General features: G+C 40.4%; 1 protein-coding gene across 2 annotated transcripts; it reads left to right on the top strand.

The window, feature by feature from the left end:
• Positions 1-19733, top strand: TMEM19 (transmembrane protein 19). 2 transcript variants are annotated; one of them, XM_032646798.1, is made up of 7 exons: positions 26-720; positions 2953-3066; positions 10371-10508; positions 10888-11142; positions 12143-12352; positions 14328-14374; positions 19605-19733. In XM_032646798.1, the coding sequence occupies exons 1-7, from the start codon at positions 528-530 to the stop codon at positions 19635-19637; spliced, it is 990 nt and encodes a 329-aa protein (XP_032502689.1). In that variant the 5' UTR covers positions 26-527; the 3' UTR covers positions 19638-19733. The 2 variants fall into 2 exon arrangements, with proteins under 2 accessions (XP_032502690.1, XP_032502689.1); XM_032646799.1 differs by lacking the exon at positions 19605-19733 and having other exon boundaries at positions 1-720; positions 14328-15057.
• Positions 19734-22876: the final 3143 nt, after the last annotated feature.

Here is a 22876-nt window from a genome sequence, read left to right as displayed (position 1 = left end):
GCGGCGCAGGCGCGCAGGAGCGAGCCACGGGACGCTGACAAGCGGCGAGGAGCGAGCTGAGCTCCAGGGTCCTCGGCCCTGGCCGCCTGGACCCGGCCTCTAGGGCTGCGCGAGCGGCCGTCGAGAGGGACCGCACTGCGTCACTCGGGGCTCGCCACCGGGACACCCCAAATTCCGGCACCGCGCCTCGCCTCTCTGCATTTGCCGACCCCCACCGTCGGCGCATGGGCGGGCGGTGGGGGGCGGAGCTCGCCCTCCCGGGCCGCTGATTGGCTGCCTCCGCTTCCCTTTCACCTTCCCGGCTGCGAAGTTCAAGTTTGTGAAGGGAACGCGGTCTGCGAGCCCGCCGCTGTCTGAGAGGTTGCGGTTTGCTCTCGCAGGGAGGCGTTAATCTCGCTCAGGCTTCTGCGGCAGCGCCCCACCAGCCCAGTTTCCGGAAATAGTTTGGGTTTATATTATTTTTTCGGACGGTGGAAGATGTTGGCATTTATGTTCGCCTCTACACGAATGTTTTGCTGGGAACTTAAATGACTATTTTTCTCAGAAACGCGAGATATTTTCCCCCCCAGGTGTTCATGCTGTTATTTTTCATGACAGATCTTGACCACAATACATACAAAAAATACATAGAGATGATAGCTAATATAGTTATATTGAGTCTGATCATTTGCATTTCTTTAGCTTTCTGGATTATGTCTATGACTGCAAGCACCTATTATGGTGAGTATGAATGTTCTAAATTGTCTTTCTATAACCTAATCGGTGAAATTTAGAAAGTACCATTGTGAAAGCCAAAACTCATATCTTCTGAATGGTTATAAACTGTTGTGTTTACTTAATTTCCACGGCCTGATTTGCATTTACTAACATGGAAATATGCAGTGCCTTGAACGTTTTAAAGCTTTTAGTAAATGCTGCTTGTCATAATACTAGTTATACCGGTTCCAAAATGTCTTTTATTTCATGTAATTATTACATCTAGCTTGGTGAAAAATAAGTGAGGTTAAACATAATTTTGCAAAGCAATTGCAGTGATGCTTTTAATAAGAATATTAGTAAGGAAGTTTATCAGTTTCATGTGTCCTGTAAAAAATAAAAAGTAAAAATAAATGATGATACAATGTTTACATTTGGAGAGTTGGAAGATTTGTCTGCTGTTTGGTCACTGCAAAAGAACAGACTTGTTTTAAAGGCTGAAGCCAATTTGCATAAATATGAGGTACTCTGAACTCAAATCTTTTTTGCGGTACGCGGGCCTCTCACTGTTGTGGCCCCTCCCGTTGCGGAGCACAGGCTCCGGACGCGCAAGCTCAGCGGCCGTGGCTCACGGTCCCAGCTGCTCCGCAGCATGGGGGATCTTCCCGGACCGGGGCACGAACCCGTATCCCCTGCATCGGCAGGTGGACTCTCAACCACTGCACCACCAGGGAAGCCCCCAAATCTTTAAGATTTTGAAACTGCCTTAGAGCATAAGTATGCCTTTGTACAAACTTCCTTGGTACCCCTTTATAAAAACAATACCGTTCAGTTCAAAGGAAAAGTGAAAAACAGAGTGAGAAAGTCAACTCTTATAAATGGTTTTATCATAAATGATTACCTTTTTAGACCTTAGTCCTTTTGCAAAAAAACATGTGAATAATCGAGTGCGTGCTCTCCAGGGTACACGTGCTTTCAAGGCTGTTCATTCATAATGATTCCCAGTAGGGGATGAGGGCTCGGGGAGGAGAGGTATGTGAGAAGATTCTCCTTAATGCCAGTATTAACTATGACTTGAACTACATAGAATAAATCAGGATTTGTAAATTGAAGTGACCCCTTGGGGCCAGGCACCTGATGCAGATAAGTGAAGCTCTCCAAGGCTTTACTTTGCATATTAAACACATGGGAACAGTTTACACTTCTAGAAATAGGATTTTCCCAATTTTTTTTTTAACATTTCACCCTCTTTGTCTTGCATTTTCCAATTTTTGATAGAAACCTGGGCACAAGCAATAGTTCACACTTTTCTTTACTATAATCACTCAGCCTTGGTGTTTAAGAGTCTGTCAGGAATGGCGGGGACTTTAAATGGGAAAGCCATGACCTGTCTAAAGGAGGTGACTTCTCTACCTGTAGTCAATTCTGCCATGTGGGCCTGAACTTCCAGTTTTTAAAACAGAAAACAAGAATCTGGATTTTTATACGAAATTTCCTAAACTTTAAATATTGATTCAAACTGAAAAAAGTTATGCTAGCTAAACAAAACATCTGTGAGCTGGATGCAACCTTTGGAAAAATCAGTTGCTAACTTTTGAGTCCTGAGGTGTGTAGCCTGTGGGAGGATTTAAAAAAATCTCTGTGAAAGGTAGAGAGAGGAATAATTGGATCCTGTTAAGAAAGGTATTTGTTCTATACAGTTCTTGAGAATGAATACATGCCTCCTTTCCAAAAAAATAAAGAACCAGAGCTTCATTTCAGATCTCCAAATATCTATCAAATACCCATTATTATAAATAGTTGTAAATGGTTCTCTAAACTTGGACAGGACTTATTTGGTCATTCCCTACTAGGATTGTCTCTCTGAAAATATATAATTCTCAACATGAATATTTTACTTTGGTGACTTTATCTCAGTTTCTCTACTTACCACAGTATTTTAATCCAGAATGCAGTTATCAAAACTTGCAGCCGGGCTTCCCTGGTGGTGTAGTGGTTGAGAGTCCGCCTGCCGATGCAGGGGACGCGGGTTCGTGCCCCGGTCCGGGAAGATCCCACATGCCGCGGAGTGGCTGGGCCAGTGAGCCATAGCCACTGAGCTTGCGCCGTCTGGAGCCTGTGCTCCACAACGGGAGAGGCCAAGACAGTGAGAGGCCCGCGTACCGAAAAAACAAAACAAAACAAAATAAAACTTGCAGCCAAAGCTAACCTGTGCAGGCTTCATACAATTTATGCTCTACCTTTATAATTTTTCAGGTAACTTACAGCCTATTTCTCCTTGGCGTTGGCTGTTTTCAGTTTTTGTTCCTGTTTTGATCGTCTCTAATGGCTTTAAAAAGAAAAGTCTAAATCATACTGGGGCTTTAGGAGGTATGTTTTTCTTTTGAATGTTTAACCATATAATAAGTGGTTGCTTATATAATTTAAACTCATGTTTTCTAAATTCTGAATATATGAGCCTATAAATCACAATGTTGCATATTTTAGACAATGATAAAGTTATGCATTACTCAACTTTACTATTCTGTCAAAATTTCAGATACTAACATACCCTTTTAGTGTGATGTACAAATTGAACCTTGTAATTGATAACAACTAGATTAGTAGGATAGACTTTTGAGGACCTTGGTTATTCTGCTCCTGAGTTGGTTTAAGTTTTCTGCTAGTGGAAACATTGGAACATTTTTCCTCGAGGTAAAATAGAGGAGCCATTGAGAAGAATAGTACTTGGAAATTGCTATTAATAGCCTCAGGCAGAGTAGTCCCAACTGAGTATTCTTGATTCATCCTTCAGAGTTGAGATGGGGACAGGCCATTTATTTATTCTTCTAGCAAATATTTGTTGAGCAGTTACTGTGTGCCACTCTTCTAGAAACTGGGGTTATAGCTGATTTCAGATTTTATGGAACTTTTATTCTTTAGTACAGATAGATAATAAACAAATAAAATACATAAAACTTTTAATATAACGATAAAGTTTATGAGAAGAATATTAAAGATAATAAAGTGTGTATATTGGGGAATGTGGGGCATTCTTCTGTGGATAGGGTCTGGATTAACCTTTCTTCTAAAGAGGTTGTTTTGAACTGGGACCTGAAGAAGTCAGAAATGAGAAGATCTGAGAGAAGCATGTTCCGCTGACAGAACAAGTAGGAAGGCCCTGATATGTTCAAGCCTGGCTTGTTCAGGCGTGAGAATAAGGCTCATTTGACTGGAAAATAGGAAGAAAAGGAAAAGTAGAGTAAGATAAAGTTGAAGAAATGGGTAAGGGCCAGATAATACAGGGCTTATCAGGACACAGTAAAGATTTTATCCCAAACTAGAATCCCCCCTGCCTTGAACCAGGGGATTGATAGGATCTGATCTGACTTTGGGATTTTCATATCCTACCAGTGTTATAAGCCCCAAGACATGAGGATTCCCCCCCCCCCCACTAAATACTTCCTGTAGGCTGAGATCACTACAGGATAAGGATTATTTAGAACTGGCAGGTCTTGAAGCTGCCTACCTAGCCTTCAAAATGCTGATAATCATTAGCCCTAATGCACTGTGGAGACACCCTATCCCCTCTGTGTTCACATACAGCAGATGTTTCATGAAGTTTTATAAACTAGAGCAGGCCTTCACGGAGGCAATATAGCCTGATAGGTAAAAGAACAAGCACTAAAATCAGGCAGGATGAGTTTGAGTAATAGTTATGGCTTTGGAAAAGTCACGTAACCTCTCTGTACCTCAGTTTTCAGAGAAATGGGTTTTTAATATCTAACCTAGAAATTAACACAACATTGTAAATCAACTATACTTCAATTTTTTAAAATTTCGAAAAATAAATAAATGCTTCCTGTGCATAAAAATAAATTTAACCTAGAGAAGGACAAATCATGAAAGTAATAAAGCTTAAACTTCATGGCACCTTTCAAGGTTCTAGGAAGAACCCTAGCAATGTGCTCTCATGGTCTTCTTGTTTTGTAAATTTTACAGAGGTAAAAGATATTTTTGTGCTTTTTTTTAAAAAGAGGGCCCCCAATTTATAAGCGTCAGGACCCACAAAATCTTGATCCACCCCGATTTCATTCCTAGGATTGCAGTAAGAATTAAGTGAGATAATTACTCTAAAGTTTTTAGCTCAGAGCCTAGCACATAGCCAACACGTATAGGGTGCTTTTTATTATTAGGCACAGTTCTTCAGAATCATGCTCATTTTCCTTCTTCATAATTGAGATACACTGTTCAAGTTCTGTTGAGAAATTGAGAAATCTGTTGTTAGCACTTTGAAATTACTCATTTATAACAAATAATTTGAGCAATCTCTATTTGAATATAACAATATAGAGTTATGCTTTGCTAAAAATGTCCTTTCTCAGGTAGCCTTGCCTTGGTTTTTCATTGTTCTTGACCTGTGGGAAGAAGCGTCAAGTTCTTCTTGAAGTACTGTCTTCCTTTGGCTTCCATGCTGTATATGATCCTGTTTCTCCTCTTACTTTTCTGATCTCCACTTTTTTTTCTTTCCTACTACCATTTCCTTTTCTGCCTCCTGGCCCTTTGGCCTCTACTCCTCTCCTACCTGGCTTGATTTAGAATTAGAAGATGTAGGAACGTCCCTGGTGTTCCAGTGGTTAAGACTTCGCCTTCCAGTGCAGGGGGAGCAGGTTGGATCCCTGGTCGGGGAGCTAAGATCCCACATGCCTTGTGGCCAAAAAACCAAAACATAAAACAGAAGCAATATTATTACAAATTCAGTAAAGACTTTTAAAAAAAAGAATTAAAAGATATATATTTGAATTGTAGCATTGCCATCTACTATCTTTGTGAACTTGTCCATGTCACGTAACTCCTCAGAGACTCACTTTCTTCATCTCCTATGAAATAGGTCCTTATGGACTTATTGGTGAGGCTCAAACAAGATAATGTGTGGGACAACATATCTTTTTAAACTATAAAGTATTATCCAATAAACTCCCCAAAGACACAGAGTGTATCATATTCTTCTGTGTCCTAAGCTTTTTTGAATAGCGCTACATGCTCTTATAATAGTGCTTAGGAAATATATGTAGATTGATTTTAAAACCACTACCCTTTTCCTAATCATTGCATTCTGTGGAATTTTGTTATCTTTTTTGTTTGGAGCTTTTTTTTTTTCCTTAAGGACAAAAAACTGTAATGTTGATTCAAGGTATATCGTAGTACTTGGGAATACTGTCCTGAAGTATAACTGCAAGTCCCTTAAACTTTGTGTTATAGTTTTCCCACCCATCAAATTAGAGGGAATAATATTATCTATAGCATTGACTTATCATGAGGAGTCATACGTGTAAAATGCTTAGCAGAGGACCTGGCACTCATAAAATAGCAACATGTATTTTATAAATGTTAGTATTGTTTTCCTTCCACAACTACTATTACAGTCATAGGAATTTTACTAAGGTTTGCCATACCATGTCTTTAGTGTGCTTGGGATTGAGAAGAGTTTCAGAACTTCCTCAGGATCTGGGTATTTAGAGTCCTCTGTGACACAGGAACATATACCTCAGTGTTGAAGGAAGAGGGGAGGGGTTGAGGCATTGCTTAGGGTGGACACTGAAGTGAAGGGCTCTTGTCTCCTTGAGAGAAAGAATGCTTCTAGAATAAGGAGAGGATCACATGAGGGTTATGTGAGAATGTACTTGTAAACTGTAAAGCACTGTGCAGGTGATTTGCTCCAAGAAAGTGTTGTCTAGTCTAGTTTTTCAGTGTGTTCCTTTGAACATGTCTGTGTGGACAGTTTGTCATCAGTCTCTTGGCTTGACAAGTTTAAATTTAATTTCACTTGCCAAGACGCTTAGGCTTAATGGTTTCCCATTTTTTTTTATTCATTCATTCAACAAATATTTAGTAAGGGTCCCCTGTATGCCAGACATTGTTCTGGGCACTGAAGACTTAGTAATGAACAAAATAGATAAAAATCCCACTGTCAGAGGAGACAGATGATAAGTAAGATGGGTTTGAGGCATTTAATCCCCAGAAGGAGATGCTGTAAGTGTAATGGAAGTACACAGCCAATGAGGTGTTGTCAGGAAGGGCCAGTGGTTGTGCTCTGTGTGTTCTCACAAGGATGGCCTTACCTCTTTGGTTATCATAATTCGGGTCTGGCGTTCAGTCTTTTGAAATAGAAACCTCATTCTATCAGGTACCCAGAGTTGATTAGAGCCAAGAAAACTGGTTTATGTTGCCATTGTTATAAGAGACTAATATATGAGCCAGAATGCTGCTTTATTAATCTGATAAAATGTAGAACTACTGGGCCAACTGGAATACAAACATCACTGTTCAGGCATGTCCAGTTCTTGCAGTCAGACCACTTGAGAAGTCAGATTGTAATGAGAAGGTTGCTTTGGCAGAGTACAGAGTCTGAGAAACAGTCAGTAATGCAAATCCGCAGGTCAAACAGTCCTGTCCCTTATATAGTATTTACGTCTGCCGACCTCTGGTTCTCTTGGCCTTCATATTCTATATTTTGGGCTAACCAGCCTTCTTTTGATTCCCATAGTCTTTCTCTAGGCAAATTACTTATAATATAATTGATTAGGTTTGAGTTTATTAAGTTATAAAATTCCAGTCCTACCTTTCCCTTTCCTGTCTCCCAGATATTATTCCCAGGTCCCCTTGGTTGGAATTTTGGGTAACTCTACTCCCACTATCAAAGACATTTGTAGACAGTGTTGTTTTACTTCCCTAGATGGCATCTGCCAGTTATAGAATTTACCTGTTTTAAGCTTAGAAGGCAGTCATAATTCTTGAGTCTTCACAGTCTTTGGGAGCATCCGATTGTTATGCAAATTAACTCCTTAGCACGGACGATTAAAGATGATAGAGGTGGGTTGAAGAGGTGGAAAAGACACCAAGTGGAGTTAGCAGTTACTAATCTAAAAGTTGTCATAACTGGGAGATGCAAAAAGTTCTAAGATATTTTTTAGACTACATAAAAGAAATCATTCCTTCAAAGCACATTAGCTTCAATTTATTTCCTCATTCCGAACCTGTCATCAACTTGAACACTGATCACTTCATGTGATATTTTGAGGTGTTTGAAGTAAAAAGGATGTAGATTCCTTTTTGTAGCATATCAGTGTAGGTTTTTTTAGGGCCATCTCACTTTGGGTGTGCTTAAGACTGTGGAACAAATTGTTAACAGTGACTGACCATGGAGAAGGGATGGGAGTGGCGGTGGTGAGGGAAGGAGGCACTTTGACTTCTGTATGTTTTGGCTTTCCCCTCCAATACCCATGTAGTAATTTTGTAATAAATTTTAAAAAATTGAAAAAACTTAAAGGTTGGGTAACATAATAATATTCATCTTTGTTATTATAATAATAACACATAATTGCAATAATAATGATGTTCTTGTTGAGGTTTTGCCACTGTAACTGCCATTATTGCCAATGATATTAGATAACATTTATTACGGGCCTCTTACATGCTGGGTTTATAATAAGCATATTATAAAAATTATCTCATTTAACTTTTCACATCAAGCCAGTGAGGTAGGAATTCTTCTTCTTCTTAATACACCAATGAGAAATTGAGGCTTAAAGTTAGGTAACATCTAGTCATGCAGAAGTAAGTGGAAGAGTCAAGATTTTAACTCGAGACTGTTCAACTCCAGAGCTGAAGCACTTTATTTTACTTTATACAGCATTATAGCGATTTCTTGCACTCTCAGTAAAAAAGTACTAAACATAAGTAACATGCCAATAACCGAGTATCTCTGGATGGATCAATCAGTCAGGATGGAGCTAACCAATAGAAAATTTCCTATTGCTACAGAAATAGGAACCTGGTCTCTTGTTCTATTATTTAATATTTATTAAATACATGGTAACTTATTTAATAATTATTTAATATCTATTCTGTTACTTAGTAGAACTTTGCTTATTGTGTTATTTAATAAAAATAAATCTTCATATAGCAAAACTCAATCTATTTATCTTAAGAGTTCCAGAGAGCAGAAATTGTCAACCATGAACCCCATGGTTGCCACTCTTGGGTGCCACTTATCTGAGTACTCAGTGGCAGACTAGCACATTCTCTCCCTGAAAGAAGGAAGATAAAATTGTCAAAAGTGTGCTTGGAAGTTCAAAATCACATATAGAGAATGCTACCTTTTGTGTAAGGAAGAAGGAAAAATAAGAAAACATGCATATATCTGCTTATCTTCAAAAAAGAAAACACAGGAATGATAAACTGGAGAACAATGATGTTGAATACATACAAAGAATGGAAAGAGAGCAAAATATAGAGGGAGGGGCAGAAGGGACATGGGAGGAAGTGACACCTCTCTAAATATACCTTTTTGTATAAGTGTGACTTTTAAAAGCATGTTTAAGAATATCAGTGAAGTTGGGAAGGGGGGGATCTAAAACTGAAAGCAAACTAAAACAGATGAACCCAACTGTATTTTAAATGAATACTATAAGCTCACTGAAGGGAGAAAAAGAAAAAGAGTAACTTATGGACCCAGTATTTAACTATATTCTTTATTCCTTCAGTCTGGGGTTACAGGAAGGGGAGAATTACAAATTACTATTTTTAGTAGGTTTGTCTTTGTTGTAGTATGGGTGAAGCAATTCTAAAACAGTTTTTTAGATATAATAGAGGATTGAGCAGATGAGTGAAATTGTCATTGTTGTTTGAGGCCAGAGTTCTAACTAAGGAAAAAGGCATACAAATATGGAATGGGGAAAAGCAAGAGAGAACCTGTGGAGATAGATTGGAATTGGAGTTACTGGTGTGATCTTGTGATTCCCCAAATATTTATGTATATGTGTATATACAGGTGTATGTGCCCATATATAAGCATGCATATATATGCATGTGTGTATATTTGTATGTCTGTGTATTCACTTGCTTTGTCCACAAAAAGCAAATATACTAGAACACACCATAAGCCTAGATTTTGACCTCTGCTCTCCATTCCCCACTGTAATGAACCAGAGCTCCTCAGAGAAACGGCTGCTTCCAGGGCTAGGGCAAGGTAGGTCTAAGATGAGCCTTGAGCATTTTGTTATGCCCAAAAGAAAAGAAATGCTAAAAAAAAAGAAAAAAAGAGGGAGAGAGGGAGATCATGTCACACGAATGCTGTCTTGAGCTCGTCTATCTTGTCTGATATTAGTATAGCCACTGCTGCTCTCTTTTGGTCACTTATTTGCATGGATTATCTTTTTCAATCCTTTTACTTTCAGACTATTTGTGTCTTTGGATTTAAAGTGAGTCTCTTGTAGACCGCATATAGTTGGACCACGTATTTTTATCCGTTTTGCCAATCTCTGTCTTTTGATTGGATCATGTAACCCATTTACATTTAAAATAATTACTAATAAGGGGAGACTTACTTCTGTCATGTTGGAATTTGTTTTCTATATGCCTCTCTCTCCCAGGTTTACTCTTGGATGCTCTATTTATTGAATTTTCCTTGTAAAGTAGAAAAACATCCCAGGCTATGGGGGGAAAATGTAAAAAATAGAAACTTGAAAGACCCTATACTGTTTGGTAATACCTTAGTTGGTAAAAATGTAAAGGTATGGGAAATGAACATTTCCAGTTATAATATGAAAATAACTGAAAAAAAATCATTCTTTTTTTCACAGCATTAATGTATGGACTAAGTGTAATTTTGTGTATATATGTGTTTCTTTCAGGGCTTGTGGTTGGATTTATCCTAACCGTTGCAAATTTCAGCTTTTTCACCTCTTTGCTGATGTTTTTTCTTTCTTCCTCAAGACTCACTAAATGGAGGGGAGAAACAAAGAAACGTCTAGATTCAGAATACAAGGAAGGTAGAATGAATTATGTTTAACATTACTTAAAAGAGGAACCTTTATTTCATCTTAACATATCATAAGCTTCTAATCAGAACATGTTTAGACTATTGAAACATAAATTTTATGAGAATTACTTTAGTAGTAACCTGATATAGTTTATTATTACTTTACCACAATAGCAAATAACAGCAGAACTGTAGAAATACTGAAGTCTCTCATTCATTATTCTAAAACAATATAGAATGTGGGCAAAGTTACCATCCCACTTTTAGTCATTTTTGAAATTTTAGTCATTTTTCTTTTAAGTTTTGAAATGTAAGTTCCTAAAAATGCATGATTTTCCTCCTGAGGAGAAAACATTTTTTGTCCTTTTCATTCCCTTGTTTGTTCCTAGGTGGGCAGAGGAATTGGATTCAGGTGTTCTGTAATGGAGCTGTGCCCACAGAGCTGGCCCTGCTATACATGATAGAAAATGGCCCTGGGGAAATCCCAATAGATTTTTCCAAGCAGCACACTGCTTCTTGGATGTGTTTGTCTCTCTTGGCTGCACTGGCCTGCTCTGCTGGAGACACATGGGCTTCAGAAGTTGGCACTGTTCTGAGTAAAAGCCCACCGAGGCTGATAACAACCTGGGAGAAAGTTCCAGTAGGTGAGTCTTTATTTAAGTTTCTTTAAAAAACAAAAATGGGGAGACTCAAGAGGGAAGAGATATGGGAACATATGTATATGTATAACTGATTCACTTTGTTATAAAGCAGAAACTAACACACCATTGTAAAGCAATTATACTACAATTAGGATGTTAAAAAAAAATGAACAAAAAGCCTCTTGATTTATTGTGTTTCTTATTTAAAAGCCTTTTAAGAATTTCAGATTGTCTCCTTAATTGGAAAATCGCTATAGGATATTAAATCGGTGATAATAAATAATATTTGCAGGAAGTGTTAGTAATTCCTAGATAAATAATATAGAAACATAGAGATTGGCCCACAGGCTTATCAGTGGGAAAGGAAAAGGAAGGAAATGATACAATATTTCTTGGGAGCCTGTTATGTGGTTAGTGCTTCAATGTATATCTCATTTCCCCATTATCATTATCAACTACTACTACTACTAGTACTACTACTAGTACTTTATCATTGTCTCCTCCTCCTTCCTCTCATTTTCCTTCTTTTCCCCTTCATCATCATCATCATCATAATAACAGTTAACATATTTGAGTACCTACTACGTGCAAAGCAGTGTTCTAACTGCTCTCCATGGATTACTGTTTACTCTTAATAACCATGTGAATTGGTCCTTTTATTGTTTACATCTTACAAATGAGTAAACTAAGGCAGAGAGAAGTTAGGTAACTTAGTTAAGTAACTTAGTTACTTCACCACAGTAACCAGACTTGGAAATGACAGGACTAAGACTGAAACCAGGCAGTCTAGCTCTACTAAACTCTTCCACATCACTGCTTAGAATGTCAGGAGTTACTGAGGAGAAAAGCCTGTTTTCTAAGTAGGATGGTCTTTGGATTGCCTCAAAGTGAACCCTTTCTTTAAATTAGTCTTGATTAGATAGGTACCAAAATATTTTGCTTTTTTTGACTTTATGTGTTTGCTGATTGTTAACCAGATGATTTTATCCATGTTCTTCTTTAGGGACCAACGGAGGAGTTACGATGGTGGGCCTTGCCTCCAGTCTCCTTGGAGGGACCTTTGTGGGCATTGCATACTTCCTCACGCAGTTGGTTTTTGTTAATGATTTAGACATTTCTGCTCCTCAGTGGCCAATTATTGCATTTGGGGGTCTGGCTGGATTACTAGGATCAATCGTGGATTCGTATTTAGGAGCTACCATGCAATTTAGTGGTAAGAACGTTACCTTATTGTTGTAACTTATTGGTGTATTAAAGAAATGGGAACTCAGCCATGCACACTGGTGGCGGGGCCTAGCTGCTACAAAGAAGATATGTTTTAGACAACACTCATGTTTATGGGCAAAAAATTCGAGGACTGTATTTTTGACTAATTGTATAACAAGTTATTTTAGTTTCTTTTCTGTGGAAAGTGTAGAGCATTACAGCAAGGGTTTTTAATGTAGGGTTGTTTTTTTCACCCATGCTGTTGACTGTTAAATGCAGTAGTCTGATCATGACACTGAATAAATGTGTCCTTAAAAAAAATGGGGGGACTTCCCTGGTGGTCCAGTGGTAAAGGATCCGCCTTACAGTGCAGGGGATGCAGGTTCAATCCCTGGTCAGGGAACTAAGATCTCACATGCCGTGGGGCAACTAAGCCCACGTGCCATGACTGCTGAGCTCACACGCGTCAACTCGAGAGCCTGCGTGCCACCAACTACAGAGCTCTAGTGCCCTGGAGCCTGCACGCCACAACTAGAGAAGAGAAAACCCGCACGCCACAGCTAGAGAGAAGCCCGCGCACCACAACGAAGAGCCTGCGTGCTGCAACTAAGTCCCTACGCAGCCAAAAATAAATAAATAAATAAATCTTTAAAAAAAGAAAGAAATGGGGAAGAAATATGGAAAAGGAAAAAAAAGAGATGTGATAATAAAAACAATTGCCAAGACACAGGTTGTTGGGGGACCCAGAATGAAAGAGCAAAGTCTCCTCTACCACTTTGAATTTCTCATTCTTTTGTGTCAAATTGATTGAAAGAGAATTACTCCTACAAGGCAGTGCGTAGAAGCTATGCAGGGAAGATAGGATAGTGCAGGAGACAGATGCTTTTGCTTATGGGACTTTACCTAATCCCACGGACGCAGAATTTTGGAGTCAGATCATTATAATGTCCCTCCTTCCATTTATTTTCCAAGTCCATTTGAGAAATAATTATTCTAATAATCTGACTATACACATATGATGTACTTTTCTACTGTGACATCATGTTTGCTCTCCTCCCCACTGAGTTTTTAGTCCCACTCAAGATATATGAGAGAGTCCGTTGTCTCCAGAATTTTCTGTGCTTTGCATCTCAGGCTCTCCTGTCATGTCAGTGTACTGACATGTTCTGTTAGGTGTGTATTTGCTCCACCATCTAACCAACCACGTTTTCTCCTTTGATTCATCCAGTGAAGAGGCTAGACATCTGGAGAATGGTTCCCTGAATACAGTGCCCCCAATTCTCTTCATGTCCCAAGATAATCGACTTGTCCTTCCACTCCCCTTTCCACCATCAGAACATTTGTTCTCTCAGGTTCATTAGTCTTATCTAGATGCTGAGGAGGAAGCAATCTGATTTTAATTTATACTAAAGGGTTAGTAACCATATATGCACATGCACGTGCACACACACACCCATTACACGTTTTTGTAAAGAGCCTAGGTTTTATTCTAAACTGGGCTCTAACTGGGAAGTTTCTGATCATATTGAGTGGGTTGGGGGAAAAAATGTGGGCTGGGGAGCAGATTAGATTCATCTTTGTGTGCCTTCTTTGTGTAAGCACCTTGCTACTCCTGGGTATCCATTGTAGAGGCTCCTATTCTCAGGAGTCTCACAGATTGGTCTTAGGAGGGGAGCCACTGGGAAGGCAAGCCCTGTCTGCCAGTTTCATGCCATCTCTGCTTTTCAGTTTCTCCCTTCTACTTTGGAAAGAACTCCAGCATTGTTGAGAGAGCAGCATTGAGGTGTATTGAAACCCATTTATTCAAAGAGACCTTTTGTAATCATGGGTTCCGTATCACTCATCATATACATTATCCTCTAAAGTCATTTTACGAATGGCTGAGAATCTTTGAAACATTATCTCCTTTGGAGGAGAAAGCTAATTTTTTTTTTTTCAAGTCATTTGGATTTTCCACCTCACTTGCTTCTTTTTCATTGCAGGTTTGGATGAAAGCACTGGCATGGTGGTCAGCAGCCCAGCTAATGAGGTGAAGTACATAGCAGGGAAACCCATTCTTGATAACAATGCCGTGAATCTGTTTTCTTCTGTCCTTGTTGCCCTCTTGCTCCCAACAGCAGCTGCTTGGGGGTTTTGGCCCAGACAGTGAATTTTATTTCATTTACTAAAGTTAAAACTTCGGTAAATTCAGCTAAATTTGCAATTCCAAGTCTCATCCCAAGAAGAGTAATTGTAATGACAAAGCAGAAATGCCAGCTTCTCCTCTATTCCATTACAATGGAACTCCACGTTTTCCTCTCTCTGAACTCCATTGTAACAACTAATATCTTTTTGGTGAAAGACAAGGCTCATAGAATTTATGCATATTTTTCTTCTGCTGAATGGAACTTGAGCAGTGAAACTATAATGTCCCTATATATTGAAATGAAAGTTCCTGCATGGTAGATATAAATTTTATTTTGTTTGTTTAAATCAGTAAAGGGACTAAAAGTAATAAAATTTTTAAATGGCTCAGTTGTGGCAGAGAAATGTCACCATGCCAATTATCCAAATGTTGTATATGTTTTAAGTATTTAAACCGATGTGTGTGGAAGCCTGAATAAGTGTAGCATCCTGGACTTCTCCCATTACTTGCCATTTATTATTGTAAAAAGTGTGGAGTTGGGGCGGCTGGGCCCGTGAGCCATGGCCGCTGAGCCTGCACGTCCGGAGCCTGTGCTCCGCAACGGGAGAGGCCACAACAGTGAGAGGCCCGCGTACCGCAAAAAAAAAAAAAAGTGTGGAGTTTGGTTCCTGGTGAGCTGTGAGGTCTACTCCATGTTTGTTCTTCCTTCCTCAGGGTTAGTGATGAAGAAAAGTAAATGTCTTTTTCATGTGACCATTAGAATGCATGAAAAAAATTTATTTTTAGGTAAAGGAAAAGAGATACGTCTAAAAAATATGCTCCTTACTATATGTTTTAGTTTGTCTCTGAGCAGAAATTATCTTGAATTTAATATTTTTAATGTATTTTCTAGCTTTCTTTGAAATTTGTCTAGGAATCTGATTTACATTGGCATCTTGACCAGTAAAAGAGTCACTGGAAAATTATTGCAATTATTATTTCATTTGCTGTCCTAGAATTCACTGGAAAATGCTATGATTTCCTATTATGTACCTTCTAAGTTGTGCTCTCCTTTACATATAGCCTCAAACAAAGTGAATTCTACTTTTCACTTTTGTTCTTGACTTTGATGTACGAACTAAAGGGGTTTAACATAGTATGGATTATTGTGCTAAAGTATTTTGAAATATTTCTCCTGTGATTTCCATACCTTTCTTCCCCTTCCCCTTTTGCATTCATAAAAAAATTGAGGAGAGATTGCATGAATAAGCCACTGTCAGAGTGGAGAAAGCTTTATTTTCTTTGTTGGTGACCCTGCTACAGTGATTATCTAGAAATGACTTGGTTAAGGAAGAATTTTTTTTTTTTTTTGCGGTACGCGGGCCTCTCACTGCCGTGGCCTCTGCCGCCGCGGAGCACAGGCTCCAGACGCGCAGGCTCAGCGGCCATGGCTCAAGGGCCCAGCCGCTCCGCGGCACACGGGATCCTCCCGGACCAGGGCACGAACCCGTGTCCCCTGCACCGGTAGGCGAACTCCCAACCACCGTGCCACCAGGGAAGCCCCAGGAAGAATTTTTTAAAAAACAGTTGACACACTTAAGCCTTAAGCCAAGAAACTCAGTGGGTTGCAACCCATCTGCTTTGTGTATACATTCGCATCACCTGAGCATCTCTAAAAAAATTACTTGTGTCTGGGCTTCACCCAAAGATTGTGTCTGGTCTGGGGTACAGCCTGGGTACTGGGACATTTTAAAGCTCTGGCTGCCCATTAGAGTCATGTAGGGAGTTTTTTAAAACGCTGTTGTCAAGGCTCCTTTCTAGACCAAGTAAATCAAAATGTCTGAAAGTGAGACCCATGCATGGGTCATTTTTAGAAAGCTCCCTCCCTGGGATAGTCTAATGGTTAAACAGGTTGAGAACTACTAAATAAGAATATCCATACACAAATGTCAAAGCATTGTGTTGTACACCTGAAACTAATGTTGTATGTCAATAAAAAAAGATAAAAAAGAAAAGAATATCCTATACCTAAAAGTCTCAAAAGAGTGGGAATTTTCATTTTTATGCAGACAACTATTAGCAGCAGTGCAGTGTGCTGTCTTTATGGATGGATAGCTTCTGGTAATTATACAGTCTTACAGCTACATCACTTACCAGATCATTCCTGTGGCAGTTTTTTGGGCAGCCTCTTTACTCCTACAGCTGTTCTAACATGCCTCTTTTCTCTTTTCCTGGAGATTCATCCTCATGACATACTTTGGGGCAAAAATACTCATTGGAGCCATTTGCGGTTTGGTAGAATCACCACATCAGTAACACTTTGGGGACATACTGCTTCACAATCCTTTGTTTGAAAACCTAGGGTTAGTTGTGTTTTAGAATCAAAATTTTTCAGATTTTAGCAAGTGATAGGGTACCTATAAAATATTTTACTCAATAATCCCAAAAGAGGGCTTCCCTGGTGGCGCAGTGGTTGAGAATCTTCCTGCTAATGCAGGGGACACGGGTTTGAGCCCTGGGAGGATCCCACATGCTGCGGAGCAACTAGGCCCGTGAGCCAAAACTACCGAGCCTGCGCGTCTGGAGCCCGTGCTCCGCAACAAGAGAGGCCGTGATGAAGAGTGGCCCGCACTTGCCACAACTAGAGAAAGCCCTCGCACAGAAACGAAGACCCATCACAGCAAAAATAAATAAATTAATTAATAAACTCCTACCCCCAACATCTTCTTTAAAAAAACAACCAAACAAAAAAAATCCCAAAAGAATCTAGGATGGCACCCATTATCAAATGCAAATACCACCAATAAGTGTGTTAACTAAAGACTATGAGAGCCTCAGATCAGGTCAGATCAGTTTTTGTCACAGAATTTAGGAAGAAACTTTCTGTTTTCAGAGCACTTTTGGATATGATAAGTGTAGATTTTTTTAAAAATGAAGCACTTTTAAAAAAAAACTTATATGTATCTTACTGAAAGAGTAAACAGTTTGTGTAAAAAACACTTCTCATGGAAAGAGCTCCATGTAGCTGTATGATAAAATAATGTGTACTACTGCCTACCTAGGCAGCTTACAGGCATATATACTACTTCTTGCCATGCTGTCACACAGTAGAAAAGAGCAAGGTGTTTGTGGCTCAGGGCAGCTCCCGAAGGAGAGCTTTGAAGACGTGTCAAATGGAGCCGACAGAACAGTGAACTGCTACAACAGGTCATTCCATTCCTAGCTTTTCTCATTACTTGAGTTATCTATGCCTCAGCCTAGGGGCATATGTCTCTTTCTTTACTTTTTTTGCCTTACGCGGGCCTCTCACTGTTGTGGCCCCTCCCCTTGCGGAGCACAGGCTCCGGAAGCGCAGGCTCAGCGGCCATGGCTCACAGGCCCAGCTGCTCCGCGGCATCTGGGATCTTCCCGGACCGGGGCACGAACCCGTGTCCCCTGCATCGGCAGGCGGACTCTCAACCACTGCACCACCAGGGAAGCCCCATATGTCTCTTTCTTATTTCTAGCTGCTTTACATGTAGGATGCTGGCTTCAGAAATGCCAGCCTCATCCCAATTAGGTATAGGCCTAGTATAGAGAAAAATCATGTGTGGTGACATATTGCAGACTTTGCCACATGCCTGCAATATGAACAGCTGCCACATGTTTGCATAGTGGGTGACCTGGAGCCCCCATCATCTCATGTTCCTGATGCCATCGCAACGAGAAAAGACTGTACTTAGCTACCAAATCCCAGGTGGCTTGCACGTGGTTTAAACATGAAAACACAATTATGCAGCTTAACTATGGAGTACTATTGCTATAACTCCAAGTGGAACATTTGGAAACTGAACTGAACATTTTAAAAATATGTAAGTGTTTAATATATGTATGTTTGTTAAGTTATTTGACGCTAATCATTTCTCCCTTTAAGAATCAATGAAAGTTGATAATCAGGAATATATTTCTGGAAGAAAATTAAAAATTAAAAAAACAGTTTAGCTACCTGAATTTCAGAGGACTGAGATGACGCCAGCATTTCTCAATCATGTGATGCATGTTTAATGGCTTTGGAACTAAGGAGTCAGGAACTGATTGTAGAAGGAGTGAGGGTGAGGCCAGGTTAGCAGGGCAAGGCTCCTGAAATTATTTTCCCTGCCAAGACTAGACATGTTCATTCTTTTACATTTATCATAACCACCCCCTTCAAAACTTATTTTATACATATGGCAACTCTTTTTTTAATGTTTGGAGTTTTTTCTCTTTTTTTTAAATGCATAGTTAATACCCAGAATCTGTCCTTCTTTTTAAAAAATTACAACATTAGAGGTAAAACTAAAATATGCTTTGCCTCCACTCCTCAGCAAACCTAGCTTTCTCCCACCTTCCCCAAGATAACTACTGCTAGAAATTTGAGATATTTTCCACGTAACATTTGTTTTGAGTGTACTTTAACAAATATTCTTATTTTTATTTTTTTTTTTTTGCGGTACGCGGGCCTCTCACTGTTGTGGCCTCTCCCGTTGCTGAGCACAGGCTCCGGACATGCAGGCTCAGCGGCCATGGCTCACGGGCCCAGCCGCTCCGCGGCATGTGGGATCTTCCCGGACCGGGGCACGAACCCATGTCCCCTGCATGGGCAGGCGGACTCTCAACCACTGCGCCACCAGGGAAGCCCTAACATATATTCTTCTTAATAAGTGAAATGTTGTTATCATTTGTACTATCATTTTGCTGCTTCAAGTCAGGTACTTACACCCAAGAAAAACCTGTTTAGGAGAAAAGATTAGAAGGATGTATACCAAAACATTAATGTGTTATCTGTTAAGATTACAGATGATTTTTATTTTTGTTAAAGTAAATAATTTTAAGTTTATGGTATATGAATTATATCTCAATAAAACTGCTATTAAAATACTTATACAAAAATAATTTTAAATACTTTCCTAAAAAGTCTACAGTCAAATATGTTTCTTCTACAAATCAAAAAATGCTCAAAGTAAACAAAATAATCTCTGGGAATAACCCCTCTTCCCCACTACCCTTCCCCATTGTTATTTTAAATGGTATTCCTTCTCTTTATAAAAGACCTTATTAGCAGTGAATTTAAAAGTAAAATGGGGTTTAGCGCAACATAAATCCAGTGCAACATTCTCTTGGTGTCTCTATGCCTTAGGCACTGTGTCTGAAGCTGGTGAATCAAAGATGAAAGAGGGCTTCCCTGGTGGCGCAGTGGTTGAGAGTCTGCTTGCCAATGCAGGGGATGCGGGTTCGTGCCCCGGTCGGGGAAGATCCCACATGCCGCAGATCGGCTGGGCCTGTGAGCCATGGCCGCTGAGCCTGCGCGTCCAGAGCCTGTGCTCAGCAACAGGAGAGGCCACAACAGTGAGAGGCCCGCGTACCGCAAAAAAAAAAAAAAAAAAAAAGATGAATGAAACAAGGACTGTGCCATCCATGTGAGATAAGAGAGGGGAAGACAAATGTGTGTAACTAGCATGTTGAACAAATATGACGTGTGGTCTGTGATTTTTCAAAGTGACTTTATTTTTTTCAGTGACTTTATTTTTGTCTTCTACTGGCCCTTTAAACTTCCCATAACCTTATATAAAAACTCCAGCAAGCCATGAACATTTCTTCTTATTCTTAGAAACAGGTAGGAGAACAGGTGAACTGTGAAAGAGCAAAGAACCATGTTCCCCTTTCCCACTGCAGGCTTCCAGCTAAAGCAGGTCCAGGGTGAGGGTTGGAATTTGTTTTTCTTTGGTTTTGGGTTTGGGTGTTTTTGGCTTTTGTTTTTTACCCAGGTTTGGCTATTCTAAATGCTGAATTGAGACTTTCAGTAAACTAAAATTTTGCTGATGCTGGTTGACTGTTTGCCCCCCAAATTCATATGTTGAAATCCTAACCCCCCAACGTGATGGTGTTAGGAGATGGGGGACTTTGGGAGGTGATTAGGTCATGAGGTGGAGCCCTCATGAATGGGATCAGTGTTTTATAAAAGAAACCCCAGAGAGCTCTCTTGTCCTCTCCACCACGTGAGGACACTTGAGAAAATGGCCATCTGCAACCCAGAAGAGGGCCCTCACAGAATCTGACCTTGCTAGCACCCTGATCTTGGACTTCTAGCCTCCAGAACTGTGAGAAATAAATTTCTGTTGCTTATAAGTCACCCAGTCTCTGGTATTTTTGTTATAGCAGTCGGAACAGACTAAGACACTGCTGTAGAAGTGGGAAGGGAGATAGAGGCAGGAAGAAGATAAATCTGTAATGATACTTTTGCCTCTCCAGGCATGGCAGATGGCAAAAGCTGGTGATATTGGATGAGTCTGGTATAGAAGGTTAAAATTGGTATTAGCTTGGGGGTGCTTTTGTGGGCTATTTGGAGGTTTCCTGCTGAGCCCCTCTTTTACAGTTCTTACACCAGCAGATGCATCTCTAGTTCAAATGGTTGCTTGCATCAGTTATCTATTAACGCAGACCACCCCAAAACTTAGTGGCTTACAGCAAAAACTATTTTCTCAGTTTGTGGCTGGCTGTTTGGGTTGGGCTCAGCTGGGCAATTCGATTTTACGTGATGTCAGCTGGGCTCACTCACCCATGTTTGCAGTCAGTTGACAGGTCAGCTGGGGGGCTAGTTTTGATGGCCTCATGTGTATGACTGACACCTTGATACTGACTCTTGGCTGGGCTTACGTGACCCATCTGTCATCCTCCAGTAGGCTTCTTGATGACACAGGCGTTCCAAGAAGGATAAAGTAGGGGCTGCAAGTTCTCTCAAGGCCTAGCCTTAGAAGTCTCATGATATTTCTGCGGCAATTATTGGCTCAAAATGTTAAAAGGCTACTTAGATTCAAGGGGTGGGGAAATGTACTCCACCTCATCATGGAAAGAGTAGTAGAGTCACACTGTAAAGGAGAAAGGTGACAGATGTGATGCATTGGGGGCTATTATTCTAACAAACTACCACTGTTACTTCTCAGCTCCTGGGCATCTAGCCTCTTTCCGCTGTGGTGTTCTCACCTCTCAGGTAACTGTATTGGATAGGATTCAAGACAACCTCATGATAAGGTTTCACCAGGTGAACTTCATGTGCTCCATGGGGAAAATCCCTTGCTTTGACAACCTCTGAAAGTGCTAGCCAATCTCAGTGCAATCTCTGGCTTTACCATCGAAGAGGAGATAGGCACTTTCTTGCCCCCTGGAGTCCCAGGCAGGAGTCAGCCCCCAGGATGAATGTTGGCTTTAACTTTCTCAGGCATGAGTCAGGCACGGGCCATCTCTCTCTCTCTCTCTCAACTAAACGAAACACTCTCCACAGGTGCACTTGAAATTTCGTCCCCAGGTTGGGGACTCACAGCCCGGCTACCACTCCCTCTAAAGAAACTGTTCACTACTCTCCTCACAGAAGCTTTCTCTTCTCTGGCCCCATTTTATAACTCTGGTCTGGCTGAGGAGTCTAGGAGTTATGCAGCAGGTTCTCAGGTTCTCTATGGAAGGGTGTGTGTGTTACCTTACTTTAGTCTCCTGATGTCAATCATGGTAGCATCTCCATCAAAACCAGGCAGTTAGAATCATTTGCATCCTAACACCATGTGTTCACATATGTTACGATGTGTGGCTAGTGTATAGCAAGAGTATGACAAAGGCAGTGAGAACCCTGCCACTAGCTGCTTGGGTGATGTGGGAACACCTGGCAGAGAACATTAAGTGGGACATTACAAGATGAGTAAAAGTTTGCCAAGTCAAGATGGTGGGGACTCCCTCCCAGAGGGTATGACAACACATCCAAATACTGAATTGCAAAGGGTGTGACATTTTTGAGGGGAAAAAAAAGTTCGCTGTGACTAGAGATTAGGTAGAGGGAAGTTGTATGAAATGATACTAGAGAGGTAGTTTGAGATCCATTTGTAGAGGGCCCTAATACTAGCTATATGACCTTGGGGCAAAACATAGTCTTTCTGTATGGAAAATGGGGTTAATAGGCATACTTCAGTTTCACATATTATTGATATCAAATCAGTCACGTGAGTGAAAAGCCTTTGAAGAAATCATGTGTTGTAGGCAGAATAATGGTCCCCAGAAGATGTCCATGTCCCAATCTTTGGAGCTTGTGACAACCATACCTGGCAAAGGAGGCTTGCAGACGTGATTAAGCTTAAGAACCTTGAGGTCGGGAGATTATCCTGGATTATGCTGGTGGATCCAGTCTCCTCACATGCGTCCTCAAAAGTGGAAAACCTTTCCTGGCTGTGATCAGAGAAAGATGTGACAACAGAAGGAGGGTCAGAGAGATGCCGGTTTTGAAGATGGATGAAGGAGGCCACAAGCCAAGGAATGTGGGCAGCCTCTAGAAGCTGGAAAAGGCAAGGAAACGTGTTCTTCCCTAGAGCCTCCAGAAAGGAAGGTGGCCCTGCTGACACCTTGATTTTACGACTTCTGACCTTCGGA

The sequence above is a fragment of the Phocoena sinus genome, chromosome 10 (assembly GCF_008692025.1).
Source record: "Phocoena sinus isolate mPhoSin1 chromosome 10, mPhoSin1.pri, whole genome shotgun sequence".
Lineage (NCBI taxonomy): Eukaryota > Metazoa > Chordata > Mammalia > Artiodactyla > Phocoenidae > Phocoena > Phocoena sinus.
This window is presented reverse-complemented; position numbering and strand designations above follow the sequence as displayed.